At 37.4% G+C, this 13,323-nt stretch overlaps 1 protein-coding gene across 2 annotated transcripts in view; it reads right to left on the bottom strand.

Annotated features, from left to right (window-relative positions):
* The window catches only part of CNTNAP5 (contactin associated protein family member 5), a 761,255-nt gene that overhangs the window by 424,370 nt on the left and 323,562 nt on the right, over positions 1-13,323 (bottom strand). For both annotated transcript variants that reach the window (XM_063097434.1, XM_063097424.1), the window contains exon 4: positions 10,432-10,579. In XM_063097434.1, coding sequence (XP_062953504.1) covers positions 10,432-10,579 — 148 coding nt within the window. The remainder of the gene's footprint in view (positions 1-10,431; positions 10,580-13,323) is intronic.

The following is a 13,323-nucleotide window of genomic DNA, read 5'->3' on the forward strand; positions in this document are numbered from 1 at the left end:
GCAAACAATTTCACAATGAATTGATGAAACACAATAATAAAAAAAAAGTCCCTAAAAGTACAAATACAGGACTTATAAAAGCCAAGGAAAAGGTCTTATATTTTCTTATTTTCCTAGAGCGGTGCATGATGCTTGGTATCTTAAGTGCTAAATAAATGTTTTCAACTGATTGAGTAAACAAGTGAGTGAATAAATAAATGAACAAATAAATGGGTGTGCTGATTCTTCCAAAATGGCAGAGGTTTAAGTTTTAACAAATTATAGAGCTATAAGATTTCTTTACTTTTATTTTTATTTTTTAATTGACATGTAATGATTACACATATTTATAATCTCAGGGGTACTGAGTTATATTTCCATACATGTATACAATGATTGATGATCAAATCAGGGTAACTAGCACATCCATCATAGCAAAAACTTATCATTTCTTTGTGATAAGAGCACTTGAGCTCCTTTCTTCCAGCCATTTGAAAATATACAATTAATTATTGTTAGTTATAGACTTCTAGTACTACGGTAGACCACTAGAACATGTTTTTTCTATCTAGTTTTAATTTTTTTAAAAGATGTCTACCAATCTTTAACAACTTATTAGACTTTTGAGAAAAAGAGTTATAAGTCCATAGCAACAAAATCAGTTCTCTAGAAACTACAATGGGTTTATTAACAAGTAATTCCAGAAGAACCTGGCTGCTTAGGCTGAAAGAATGAGGCTGGGTTGATATGTTTCCATTCATTCAACAAATATTCATTGAATACCTCTTTATTTCTTTTAGGTGCTGGCACTTAATAGCCAAGTTGCCTGTCTCATGCCACTTACATTCTAGTGCAGAGATTTGGAGAGGCAAACCATAAACAAGCAAAAACAAACAAATGAGAGTCTGTTTTGTTCTGGGCACCACAAAGTAAATAAAAGCACATCGCATAACCATGGGTTAGTGGTGAGCACACAGGTAGTAGTACGGGTGCTTTACAAGGATGGTCAGGGTAGACTCCTGTGAAGAGGTGACATTGGAATTGAAAATTACATTGACATAAGCAGCCAGCCACATAAGTTTGGGGAAAGGTTGTTCTGTGCCCAGGGCAATGCAAAGTCCCTGAAGGAGAAGAAGCCTTGCATATTTCAGGAACACCATGAAGGCTCGTATGTCCAGAGTGAAGTAAAAAGTAGTTGAATAGGTGGGCCAGGAACATTCAACATGGGATTTTACTTGCCAGTAAGGAGACTCAATTTTATTTTAAGTGAAGCTGTCAGAAGAATAATATGCCTTCATTTCTTATTTATAAAGATCACTTTGGCTACTTTGTGGGAAATAGGTTTGGGGAGATTGTGGCATGGAAGCAGGAACTCCTGGTAGGAGGCTAAAGTACTCTAGATAAGTACCGACAGAGGCTCTACTCACAAAAGTGGGAGAAGTACAAGAATTTAGGAAATATTTTGGAGGAAGGAACTGGTAGAGCTACTGTGAACTGTAGATAGTCGTATAGGACTAGAAGTTATGGAAAAGGAGGAACCAAGGTTGCCTTCCACGGTTTTGCTTAAGCAAGTAGATGGATGGTGGTGCCGTTTACTGAGAGAGGGAGGACATGAAGGAGCAGGTTGTTGAGTATGCTGGAAAGCAAGAGTTCCCCTCTTGTCACATTAGAGATATTTATTATACTTGGAAGTGGAGAAATAAGGTAGGCAATTGCATATATAATTTTAGAGGTCAGGCCAGGAGACACAGATGTGGGGGTGACCAACATATAGATAATATTTAAATTCACTGAACTCTGTAAATTCAGGTAAGCATGGGGTGTAGATAGAAAGTCCTAGAAGGCTGAGACCAATCCCTGAAAAGGAGCAAGGGGTAGCAAGTGAGATAAGAGAAAAAGCTAGGTTTTTGAAAGTAGAAATAGCTACTTGAACCAAGTACTGCTGAGAAATTAAGGGCAGGGAGGAAAGAGAAGAGACCATTGGATTCGGCTACATGGAAGTCTTCAGTGATACTGACTGGAGTTGTTTCTATAGAGCATTATTCATTAGTCAGGGCTCTCCCAGAGAAACAGAACAATTAGGAAATTTATGAATATTAAGAGATTTATTGCAAGGATTTGGCTTATGCAACTATGAGGCTGGCTGAGAAAGTCTGAAATCCACACGGCAGGCCATCAGGAAGCACTGGCTGTAAACTCTCAGGCAGAAGCTGAAGAAGCAGCGCACAGGTGGAATTTCTTCTTCCTCAGGGAAATCTCAGTTCTGTTCTTGAAAACTTTCAACTGATTGAATCAGGCCCAGCCCAGATTATCCAGGATAATCTCCTTTAAAGTCAAAGGATTGTAGACATCAAGCACATCACAGCAACACCTAGATTAGTGTTTGGCTGAATAACTGGGGACTATCGACTGGCCAAGGTGCATATGGCATATTAAGCTGACCCTCCCATGTCAAAAGATTGCTTGGAATGAGTTGCAGTGGAAAAGAACGAGAGAAGGTAGAGACAGCAACTGATGACAAGTTTTAAAGAGAAGCCATTCAGTGCACAGGAGAAAAGTACAGGTAGCTGCTAAGCAGGGACATGGGGGTTTTGTTGTTATTGTTTCCTTTTGTAGCATATACAGCAAGGTTGTATGTTTATAGGAACAATCCAGTAAAAACAAGAAGTCTATGATTCTGAAAGGGATGCAGAAGACATACTGAAACATTGCTTTTAGATAAAATCTGAGAGATGTGTTCTCTTTTTCCCCCCAAAGGAAAGAAGCACCAAAACAACAGGGCTTGTCCTCTAAGATTACAGGGTGTCACCTGGGGCTCATCACAGAGAAGAACATTCTATGTTCAGCTCCTCTCCAAGGTGGTGAAGTTCACATCACTGGCAATGTTTACCTGAAGGCAATTTATCTCCCTAAGGGAGGCACTGGACACGGAGCCTACATGGAGAGAAGTAGGACTGGGCAACCTCAAAGTCAGGAGCTCTTAGCTTTTTCCATAATTGGGGTTTAGCAGATCTCTGAGCTTCCTAATACTGTACAAAAATGTGCATGCTACTGTGGGCATATTTCTAAGTTGTGGTTCCTTTGCTGCCAGCAGATCCTCAAAGGGGTTCATCACTAGAAAAACCTAAACATGCTGCTTACTGGTGTCTTCCAACACTACAGTCTATGATTTAACTTAACACTATCAGTCATTCTGTGTGAACATTTAGTGTGGGTGAAAAATGGGCATGTAAAATGAGGACAACTGACTAGACTGGGAGGAAACAAAACTATGAGGACATGTTCAAGAGTAATCGGATTGCTGGGCTAAAGCAGATAGCTGGCATAATAATATAAATAAGATTTTTGTCCAGCAAGAAAACTTCATATTGTATTTAAAAATAAACTTCTTGAGACCAGACACTTGTGGCACCAGCGCTCAGTCTAAGGCCCCGGGGCGGAAGGGAAGCATGCACAGCCCAGCAACCACTGAGGTGAGCCAAGAACCTTGTGGCACCAGGGTCCAGACTAAGGCCCTGTGGGGGAGAGGAAAGCACACACAGGCCAGCAGGCACTGAGGTGAGCTGAGACCTTCACAGCACCATAGGCTCAGTCTACAGCCATGAAAAGCTAGAACAGGAGCCAAGGTGGTGTGACATACCTACTGCCACACCTTCTGTCAACACAAGGATGGTTCACCACCACAGTAGCAGCCAGGGCCACTCTACAAGCAACCTGCCACTCACTTGACTACACTAACATAAGAAGAGTCACCAGTAGAGCTTGCAAATAGAGGATGAAGTCTTTATCCTCATAGCCAACCCCAGAGTAACAAAAGGAGCAAGTCCTCTACCAGATGACCAAACATCAATGAAAAAATACTAGAACTACAAACAAACAAGAAAATATGACACCACCAAAGGAATACAGTAATGCTCAAATCCCAGACCTCATAGAACAGGGAATCCTTGAAATGTCTGAAAAAGAATTCTGAGCAATGATCTTAAGAAAGCTTGAAGAAATAAAAGAGGACTCAGTTAGAGAACACAAGGAAACAAGAAAAAATATCCAGAATATGGAGGAAATTTACAAAGAGATTAATACCTTAAAAAGAATTCAGCAGAACTCCTGGAAATGAAAGATTCACTTACTGAAATATAAAACACAACAGAGAGCTTAAGAAGCAGTCTAGAACAAACAGAAGAAGGAATTTCAGATCTCGAAGATTGTCTTTCTGAAATAACACAGGCAGACCCAAAAGAAAAAGAAAAAAGAAAAAAGAAAAAAGAATTAAACATAATGAGGAAAATCTAAGAGAGATAGCACACAACCTCAAGTACTCCAACATCCTAATTGTGGGTATTGCAGAAGAAGGGGAGGAGAAAGGAAAAGGTATTGAAAACCTATTCAAGCGGATAATAACAGAAAACTTCCCACTACTCTGGGAGAGATGCAGACCTTCAAATCCAGGAAGCTCAAAAGTCCTCAAACAGATTACATCCAAAAAGACCCTTGCCAAGACACATTATAGTCAAATATGCAAAGCTCAAAGACAAAGAGAGAATTCTAAAAACAACTAGAGAAAAGTGTCAAGTCACTTATAAGGGAACCCCTATCAGACTAACAGCAGACTTCTCAACTGAAACCCTAAATGCCAGAAGAAAGTAGAAGGATATATTCAAAACACTAAAATAAAATTTAAAAAATGCCCACCAAGAATTCTTTACTCAGCAAGGTTCTCCTTCAGAAATGAGGGAAAAATAGTGTATTTCCCAGACAAACAAAAATTGTGAGTTCACCACCACATGACCAGCCCTGCAAGATATTTTCAAGGGAGTCCTTCATCTGGAATCTAAATAATGAATGTCACTACCATGGATACACCAGAAAGAGCAAAACCTACTGTTAAAAGAAAAATGCCAGTGAGAAATAGCAAGAAGCTAAACCATGTCACCTCAAAGATCCAACTAACATTGAAGAAGAGAAATAAAAGGGGAAGTAAAGATCAAAGGATATTTAAAAATCTAAACAAAAAGCAATTAAATGACAGGAATTAAACAATATCTGTCAGTCACCACCCTAAATGTGAATGGATTTAACTCCCCATTCAAAAGACAAAGATTGACTGATCGGATTAAAAAGCTAGACCCAAGTATATGCTGTCTTCAAGAGACTTGTCTTACATATACAGATGCACACAGACTAATAGTGAAGGTATGGAAAAAGATATACCATGTAAAAATGGAAACCAAAACCAAGCAGGAGTAGCTATTCTTATATCAGATTAAATACACTTTAAACCAAAAAACATAAAAAGAGACAAAGAAGGCCACTATATAATGATGAAAGGATCAATCTAGCTCGAAGACATACAATCATAAACATATATGCACCCAATACTTGAGCACCCAGATATATAAAGCAAACACTCTTAGCCCTAAGGAAAGAAATAGGTCCTAATATGTTAATATTGGGTGACCTGAACACCCCTCTCTCGGTATGGGACAGATCTTCCAGGCAACAAATCAACAAAGAGACACAGGAATTAAACTACACATTAGACCAACTGGACCTGGCAGATATAGACAGAACATTTCACCCAACAGCTAAAGAATTTGCTTTCTTTTCATCAGCTCATGGAACATTCTCCAGGATAGAGCACATATTAGGTCACAAATCTAGCTTCAGCAAATTTTAAAAAATTGAAATCATTCCAAGTATCTTTTCAGACCACAATGGAATAAATTGGGAATTAATAAGAAGCAAAATGCTGGAAACTATACAAATACATGGAAACTAAATACTAGGCTCCTGGATGACCTATGGGTCAAAGAAGAAATTAAACAGGAAGTCAAAAATTTCTAGAAAGTAATGAAAATAAAGATACATCATACTAAAACCTGTGGGATACTGTAAAAGCAGTAGTAAGAGGCAGATTTATTGCAATAAATGCTTACATCAAAAGAACAGAAAGACTTCAAATAAATGACATAACACTATGCCTCAAAGAACGTGAAAAACAACCACAATACAAACTTAAAGGTAGTAGATGGGAAGAAATAATTAAGATCAGAGCAGAACTAAATGAAATAGAGATTCAAAAAACAACAAAAAAATCAACAAAACAAAAACTTGGTTTTTTGAGAAGATAAATAAAATAGACAAACCATTACTAGGTTAACAAAAAAAAAAAAGAGAGAGAAGACCCAAATAACAAAAATCAGAAATGAAAAGGGAGACATTACAACTGATACCACAGAAATTCAAAGAATCATTAGAGACTATCGTAAACAACTATATGAAAACAAATATGAAAATCTGGAAGATATGGATAATTTTCTAGACACATACAAACTACCAAGACTGAACCAAGAAGAGATAGAAAACCTGAACAGACCAATAGCAAGCAAAGAGATTGAAGCAGTAATTATCAATCTTCCAAGAAAGAAAAGGCTGGGTCTGGATGGCTTTACAGCTGAATTCTATCAAACTTTAAAAGAGGAGTTAATACTAATTCTCCTCAAACTGTTCCAAACAATGGAAACAGACGCTACTCTTCCAGACTCATTCTATGAGGCCAAAATAACTCTGATACCAAAACCAGATTAAGACACAACAAAAAAACCCCAAAATTACAGGCCAATGTCCTTGATAAACCTGGATGCAAATATCCTCAACAAAATCTTAGCAATCAGAATACAGCAATTTTTAAAAAAAATATACACTATGATCAAGTTGGATTTATCCCAGGGATGCAAGGATGGTTCAATATATGAAAATCAATAAATGTGATACATCACATCAACAAACTCAAAGACAAAGACCATATGATTATCTCAATAGATGCTGAAAAAGCATTTAATAAAATTCAACATACCTTCATGATAAGGACTCTCAACAAATTAGGTATAGAAGGAAAATTTCTCAACACAATAAAAGCCATTTATGACAAGTCCACTGCCATTATCATTCTGAATAGGGAAAAACTGAGGGTCTTTCCCTTAAGAACAGGAAAAAGAAAAGGATGCCCACTCTCACTACTTCTATTTAACATAGTACTGGAGGTACTAGCCAGAGCAATCAAGGAAGAGAAAGGAATAAAGGGAATCCAGATTGGAAAAGACAAAGTCAAACTTTCCCTGTTTGTAGAAGACATGATACTATATACAGAAAAACCTAAAGACTATCACAAAACTCCTAGAGCTGGTTAATAACTTCAGCAATGTTGCAGGATACAAAATAAATGCCCTTAAATCAGTTGCATTTATATACTCAAATAATGAACTAACAGAAAGAGATATAAAGAAATTAAGCCCATTTACAATTGTTTAGAAAAAAGTAAAATACCTGGGAATCTATTTAACCTAGGAAGTGAAAGACCTCTACAATGAGAACTTAAAACCACTTCTGAAATAAATTAAAGAAGATACAAAAAGATAGAAAGATATCCCATGCTCTTGGATTGAAAGAATTAATACTGTGAAAATGTCTATACCACCCACAGTGACCTGCAGATTCAATGTAATTCCCATCAAAATACCAATGACAGTCTTCACAGAAATGGAAAAAAAAATAATCTTACCCTTCATATGGAACAACAGAAGGCCTCTCATAGCCAAAGCAATCCGGAGGAAAAAAATAAAGCTGAAGGCATAATACTGCCTGACTTTAAATTATACCACAAAGCTATTTTAACCAAAACAGCATGGTACTGGTATAAAAATAGACATTTAGACCAGTGGAGTAGAATTGAGAACCCAGAAATCACCCATCAGGCATAGAGCCATCTAATATTGGACAAAGGCAACAAAAGTCTACATTGGGGAAAAGATTGCTTCTTCAACAAGTGGTGCTGGGAAAACTGGATATCCATATGCAGAAGAATGAAAATAGACATGCACCTCTCACCATACACCAACATCAACTAAAAATGGATTAAAGACTTAAGTATAAGGCCTGAAACTGTAACATTACTAAGGGAAAATTTAGGTGAAACACTTCAGCAATTAGGTCTGAGCACAGACTTTATGAACATGAGCCTGAAAGCACAAGCAGTAACAGACAAAAAAATAAACAAACGGGACTGTATCAAACTAAAAAGCTTCTTCATAGCAAAGGAAACAATCAACAGAGTGAAAAAACAACTTACAGAGTAGGAGAAAATTTTTGCTAACTATGCATCCAACAAGGGATTAATATCCATAATATATAAGGGACTTGAGCAATTATACATTAAAAAATAAATAAATAACCCAGTTAAAAAATCAGCAAAGGAGCTGAATAGACATTTTTCAGAGGAAGACATACAAATGTCCAAAAGGCACATGAAAAAATTCTCAACATCGCTAGTCATCAGGGAAATACAAATTAAAACCACATTGAGATACCACCTCACCCCAGTTAGACTGGCTATAATCAAAAAGATGGTGAATAACAAGTGCTGGCAAGGGTGTGGAGAGAATGGAACACTCCTGCACTGTTGGGAATGTAAATTAGCACAACCACTATGGAAAATAGTATGGAGATTTCTCATATAACTACAGATAGATCTTCCATACAATCCAGTAATCCCACTTCTGGGTATATACCCAGAGGAATGGAAATCATCATGTCAAAGAGATACTCGCACTCCCATGTTCACCATGTTCATCGCAGCTCTGTTTACAATAGCCAAGACATGGAACCAACCTAAATGTCCATCGATGAATGATTGGATAAGGAAACTGTAGTGTGTATGTATATATATATATATATATATATATATATATATATATATATACACACACACACACACACCATGGAATACTACTGTGCCATAAAAGAGAACAAAATACTCCCATTTGCAACATGGATGAGCCTGGAGAAACTTACGTTTAGTGAAATAAGAAAAGCACTGAAGGATCAGTACTGCATGTACTCACTCATATGTGGGATCTAAGAGAAAATGACGTAAGGAAAGAAAGACCACAGTAGTGCATTGGACTTGCAGAGGGAGAGAACATTCCTTGGGCTACAAAGTAGAGTGGAGATGGGGAGGGAGAGGAAGGTTGGGGATAATTGGGTGGGGGACACTGGGTACAAATGCAATTCGTGGTAATGGATATGCTGCCAGTATGAATCTGCCATCACATCATGGGCAGAAGGGTGATCAGCTCTGTATCTCATGAATATTCATCATCAATAAAAAAATAAAAATAAACCTCTTAGGAGTGACAACTTATTATAAGAGATGAGGTAACAACAAAATCTGGATGCCGCAGAGGTCCTGAGAGAGGAAGCATACACCCTTGTGGTGTTCTGTGCATTGTGATGCAAGGGTCAGAGAGGAAGGCAGCCCCCACTGGGACTAATGAATTGTTGATGCATCCATTCTAAAATACATTTTTTTCTGAAAATCCTTGTTCAAGATAAATACAGTCATTTCACTAGTAAATCCCCACTGTGCAGGACTTTATTTTTAGCAGACATCCTATGTCCATAGTTTATATGGAAGATTTGTTAACATTCAGCTTTTGGGACCTTATTCCCATTAACCATAATACAGTAGATATGGGATGGAGCTAAAGAAATGCATTTTCACAGAGCACTTCAGATGACTCAGATGCAGATATTCACCTGACCTCACTATGGAATATGGTATAAGCGTGTCATACATGAGGAACTCCAGCAACCAAAAACAGAAGTCTTCTGAACCAGCTTAGATGAAAATGCTAGTGAACAAATGTGGGTATTCATTAGGGGTCATTAGGTTTTCACATATAAGCAGGAGAATATCATTTCTTAAGGCAAAAAAACAATTTATTATGATGCAATTTTAGGTTTTAATATAGAGCCTGCAGGGCAAAATTATAGGGATAGGAAGCTTCCCTGCATAATTTTGACTTTTTTCTAGAGTGAATGCCAATTCTACCCATGTTTACAACCTTCCTTACGGGCAAGGTGAAGTACTGATCCTTCAGTGCTTTTCTTATTTCACTAAATTCAGTACAAACAATTCACAGATGAATGTAACCAGAGCGTGATTTCAAGAGAGAAACATTCCATGAGTTACATTGGGTTGAAATGTTTCTTCTCTTCCTCTAGAACAGGTTAAGAAGGAGAACATTTTTCCTTTCATGGCTCTGGGGAGAGGAAAAGGCTTTATAATGACTCACCCCACTTCTGCGGAAGAACTGAGTTTAAATTTTTCTTTTATCGCAAAAAAGAAATGGTTGTTCAAACACCAAGAGCTTTTTGCTTTGAACTTTTTGTGCGTCTTTATCATATTATCACCTCCAAGTTCCTTCAGCCCTAAATAGAAGAGTTTTTCTACTTTGGGGATGAATTACACATTTTTAAATATGTATATACATGTTATTAAAACCTAGAAATAACTTTAAGATGATTGTCATTCTCAGTGTAGATAAACTGATACTCTGGAGAATCCCATTCACAAACACAGAACACTGTTAAACAGCAGGTGTGGATACTTACTATAGGAACATCCATAGACCTCAACCCTCATGCCAATCTTTCCAGTTGGATTCCATTGCAGCGGCACAAAGCGAATGAACCGGGCCCTCACTGAGTGCAGTAGCTTATGGTGCACCACGCTGTCGGCATTCATGTTCCCCGCAAAGGTCTGCAGAGAAAAAGGAGACCCCGTGAGGTAGTGATACCATGGAACATCAATGGAAATCCATATACATTACTCCATGAAGTCTTCAGGGGGAAATCCTAATTTTCTCAGATATTTCAAACAAAATCCGAATTGGGTGAAAATTCTGCATCATGTGTGCTATTTTTTTCAGAAATTTCATACATTATTCTCTAAGAAACTCCTACCACCACCCCGCCAACATTTATGAATAACGCAATCTTAGCACGTCATAAGATATGACACCTAAAAACCTTAACAGTTAAATGTTCCTAATGTTCATAATCACTGTGAAATGGGACATAACCGACAATCTTCTTTTAGAAGGAAAGGGTTTTACTGAAGTAATTGTTACCATTAATTGAGGCCAGCCACTAGGCTAAGCACTTTCTGTTATCATTATCACCAGTTTACAGATAAAATACTGAAGGCTAGAGAGTGAAAGGGGTAAGGGGAAAAAATCTCCAAATCACCCAACTGGTTAGTAATTGATCTGAGATTCAGTTCGAAGGTTGTCCTATTCCAAAGCCCATGCTCTTTCTACAGCCTCACATACTTCAACTATTTCATTGTTAACTGTTACAGGAAGGAGACAATGCAACTCAGATTTATATGTAGTTCATTTTCATATTTTCTTGCAATGTTTAAGCAAAGGAACATAGCATAGAAGATGTTAATTCCACTAACATTAAGCTTCATAGCTTTCATTTGGATGAATGATTATTGGGGTATTTTTTTTTTTTTTTCTGCAGATGGAATCCAAAGGTTTATACCTAATATGTAATTTATTTTTTTTTAAATTGGAGTGAAATATGCATAACATAGACTTTAGAATTTTAACTACTTTAAAGTATGTTAGGGGACTTCAAAAATTTCGTGGAAATATTTCTATTGCATCTTAATTCTATTTTTGCATGAACTTTCTGGAGTATCCTTGTATAATTCAAAGGCATTAAGCACATTCATATTATTATGCAATGACTACCACTATCCACACCCAGAACTTTTTCATCATCCCCATCATACCTCTTCTTTCAGATAGGATGTCAGCTAGCACACATTTGCTTGCTTCATTATGAATCATCATCTGCCTTCCTTTCAGCTTCAAGTATTCATAGATAAAGCCTGCTTGCTGATATGCAATCAAAGCTAATCAATAAAAAGACAATTCATTGCTTTCTCAAATGGCCAAAGTGAACACCAAATAAAAGGATTTTGTCTATTTAATGGAATACATTTTCAAAGACCCCAACCTTAACCTTGATTGTGTGTTTATAATACCTGTGAATCTTGAATAATCTCTGACATTTCTGCTACACACAAAACACCCACTAACTAATAGCTCTGAGATTAGACAATTGATATGACTATTGTTATACATCACGAGGTGGCTTATTAAGAAGGGAGAAGCTCATTTCCTATTTGGCAGCTACTTCTGCAGCAAAATGTTTGTATAAGGGAATGACTTGTTGGAGAGGAATTTCTTGAGATTCAAACCCAACATATAACCCTACAGATGTGTCAAAGGTTTGGTCATTTTTTCTTCATCCAATCAAAGAATGACTTTATTTGGTGGGGTGGCTCTTCCACATCCCTGCTCAAAACTTTAGCAACTGGCACAGGTATGAAGCTTCCCTCCCTACCTCGCTCAACTAAAAATGACTCCTCCCTGTGGAGTTTGGTCCTTTTTAAATCTGCTTGTATCCATAACACTTTTATACTTGTGGAAGGAAGAAAGAGGATGTGTCCTGGTGATTTCTCATTGTTTTGGATGGAGTGAAGGCATATCATGTTTTTCTACAACCTAACTAGAGAACATTCCACTCAGCACTCAGGATTTCCTATTGATTAGTTGTGCCACATCCCATCTCCCCAGGCATGTAAAGTCCATGGGTCTGTAGTATCTTCTATTGAACCCAAATGTGCAACAGGAACTTATCCACACTGAGGGCTACTGGGTGCTCCCTCATGAGTTCTGTGTAATTGGTAGGCTAAATGTACCTGCATATTGAAAAATATTTTAATTCTGATTTTATAATTCCACATAAAAGGATTTACTTTATGACCTGGGAATACTTTGTATGAGTTCATCCTTAACTCATATATGGTATCTTCTGATGTGAAAGAATTCTCGATTCTCACTTAAAGGAGTCAGCATCCAGGCATGATTGTATGACACTGGGCAAGCAACTTATTCAGTCCTTCTACATCTCACTGTCTCTCAGTTGATGATGGCATTCTCACAGTCTCAAAGTCCTGCTATCCCATAGCCATATTGTTTGTAGTTTTAAGTCCAAGCAGACTCGAGGTCTCACAGTAATGAGACCTCAAAGTTTGCAGTGTGTGATCACAGGGCCTCCAGGAGCTAGCAGCCTAAAATCACCTTAAAAGCACTTAATGGTAGATGCAGATTGAGTCTAAACTAAACAAAGCTGCAACAAGTCCCTCACCAAATTCACCAGAAGATAAAAGACAATCAGACACTTAGCAAAGCAGGAATTTGTGGGCTAGGATGAAAAGCAAGAAAATGTCTTCTTAGTCTCCTAGTGCTTGAATTCCAAGGCCCAATTAAATGTACTAAAACCATCATTCTACCCAAAGCCATCTCAGTTGCTGAACATAACCTGTAAGCATCAATAAGAATGACAACTGACTTCTCAGTAGAAACAATAGAGACCAAAATATACTAAAAGTAGGAAACTGACAACCTAGCCTTCTATATCTAATAG

This window comes from Cynocephalus volans, chromosome 1 (genome assembly GCF_027409185.1).
Source record: "Cynocephalus volans isolate mCynVol1 chromosome 1, mCynVol1.pri, whole genome shotgun sequence".
NCBI classification, from domain to species: Eukaryota; Metazoa; Chordata; class Mammalia; order Dermoptera; family Cynocephalidae; genus Cynocephalus; species Cynocephalus volans.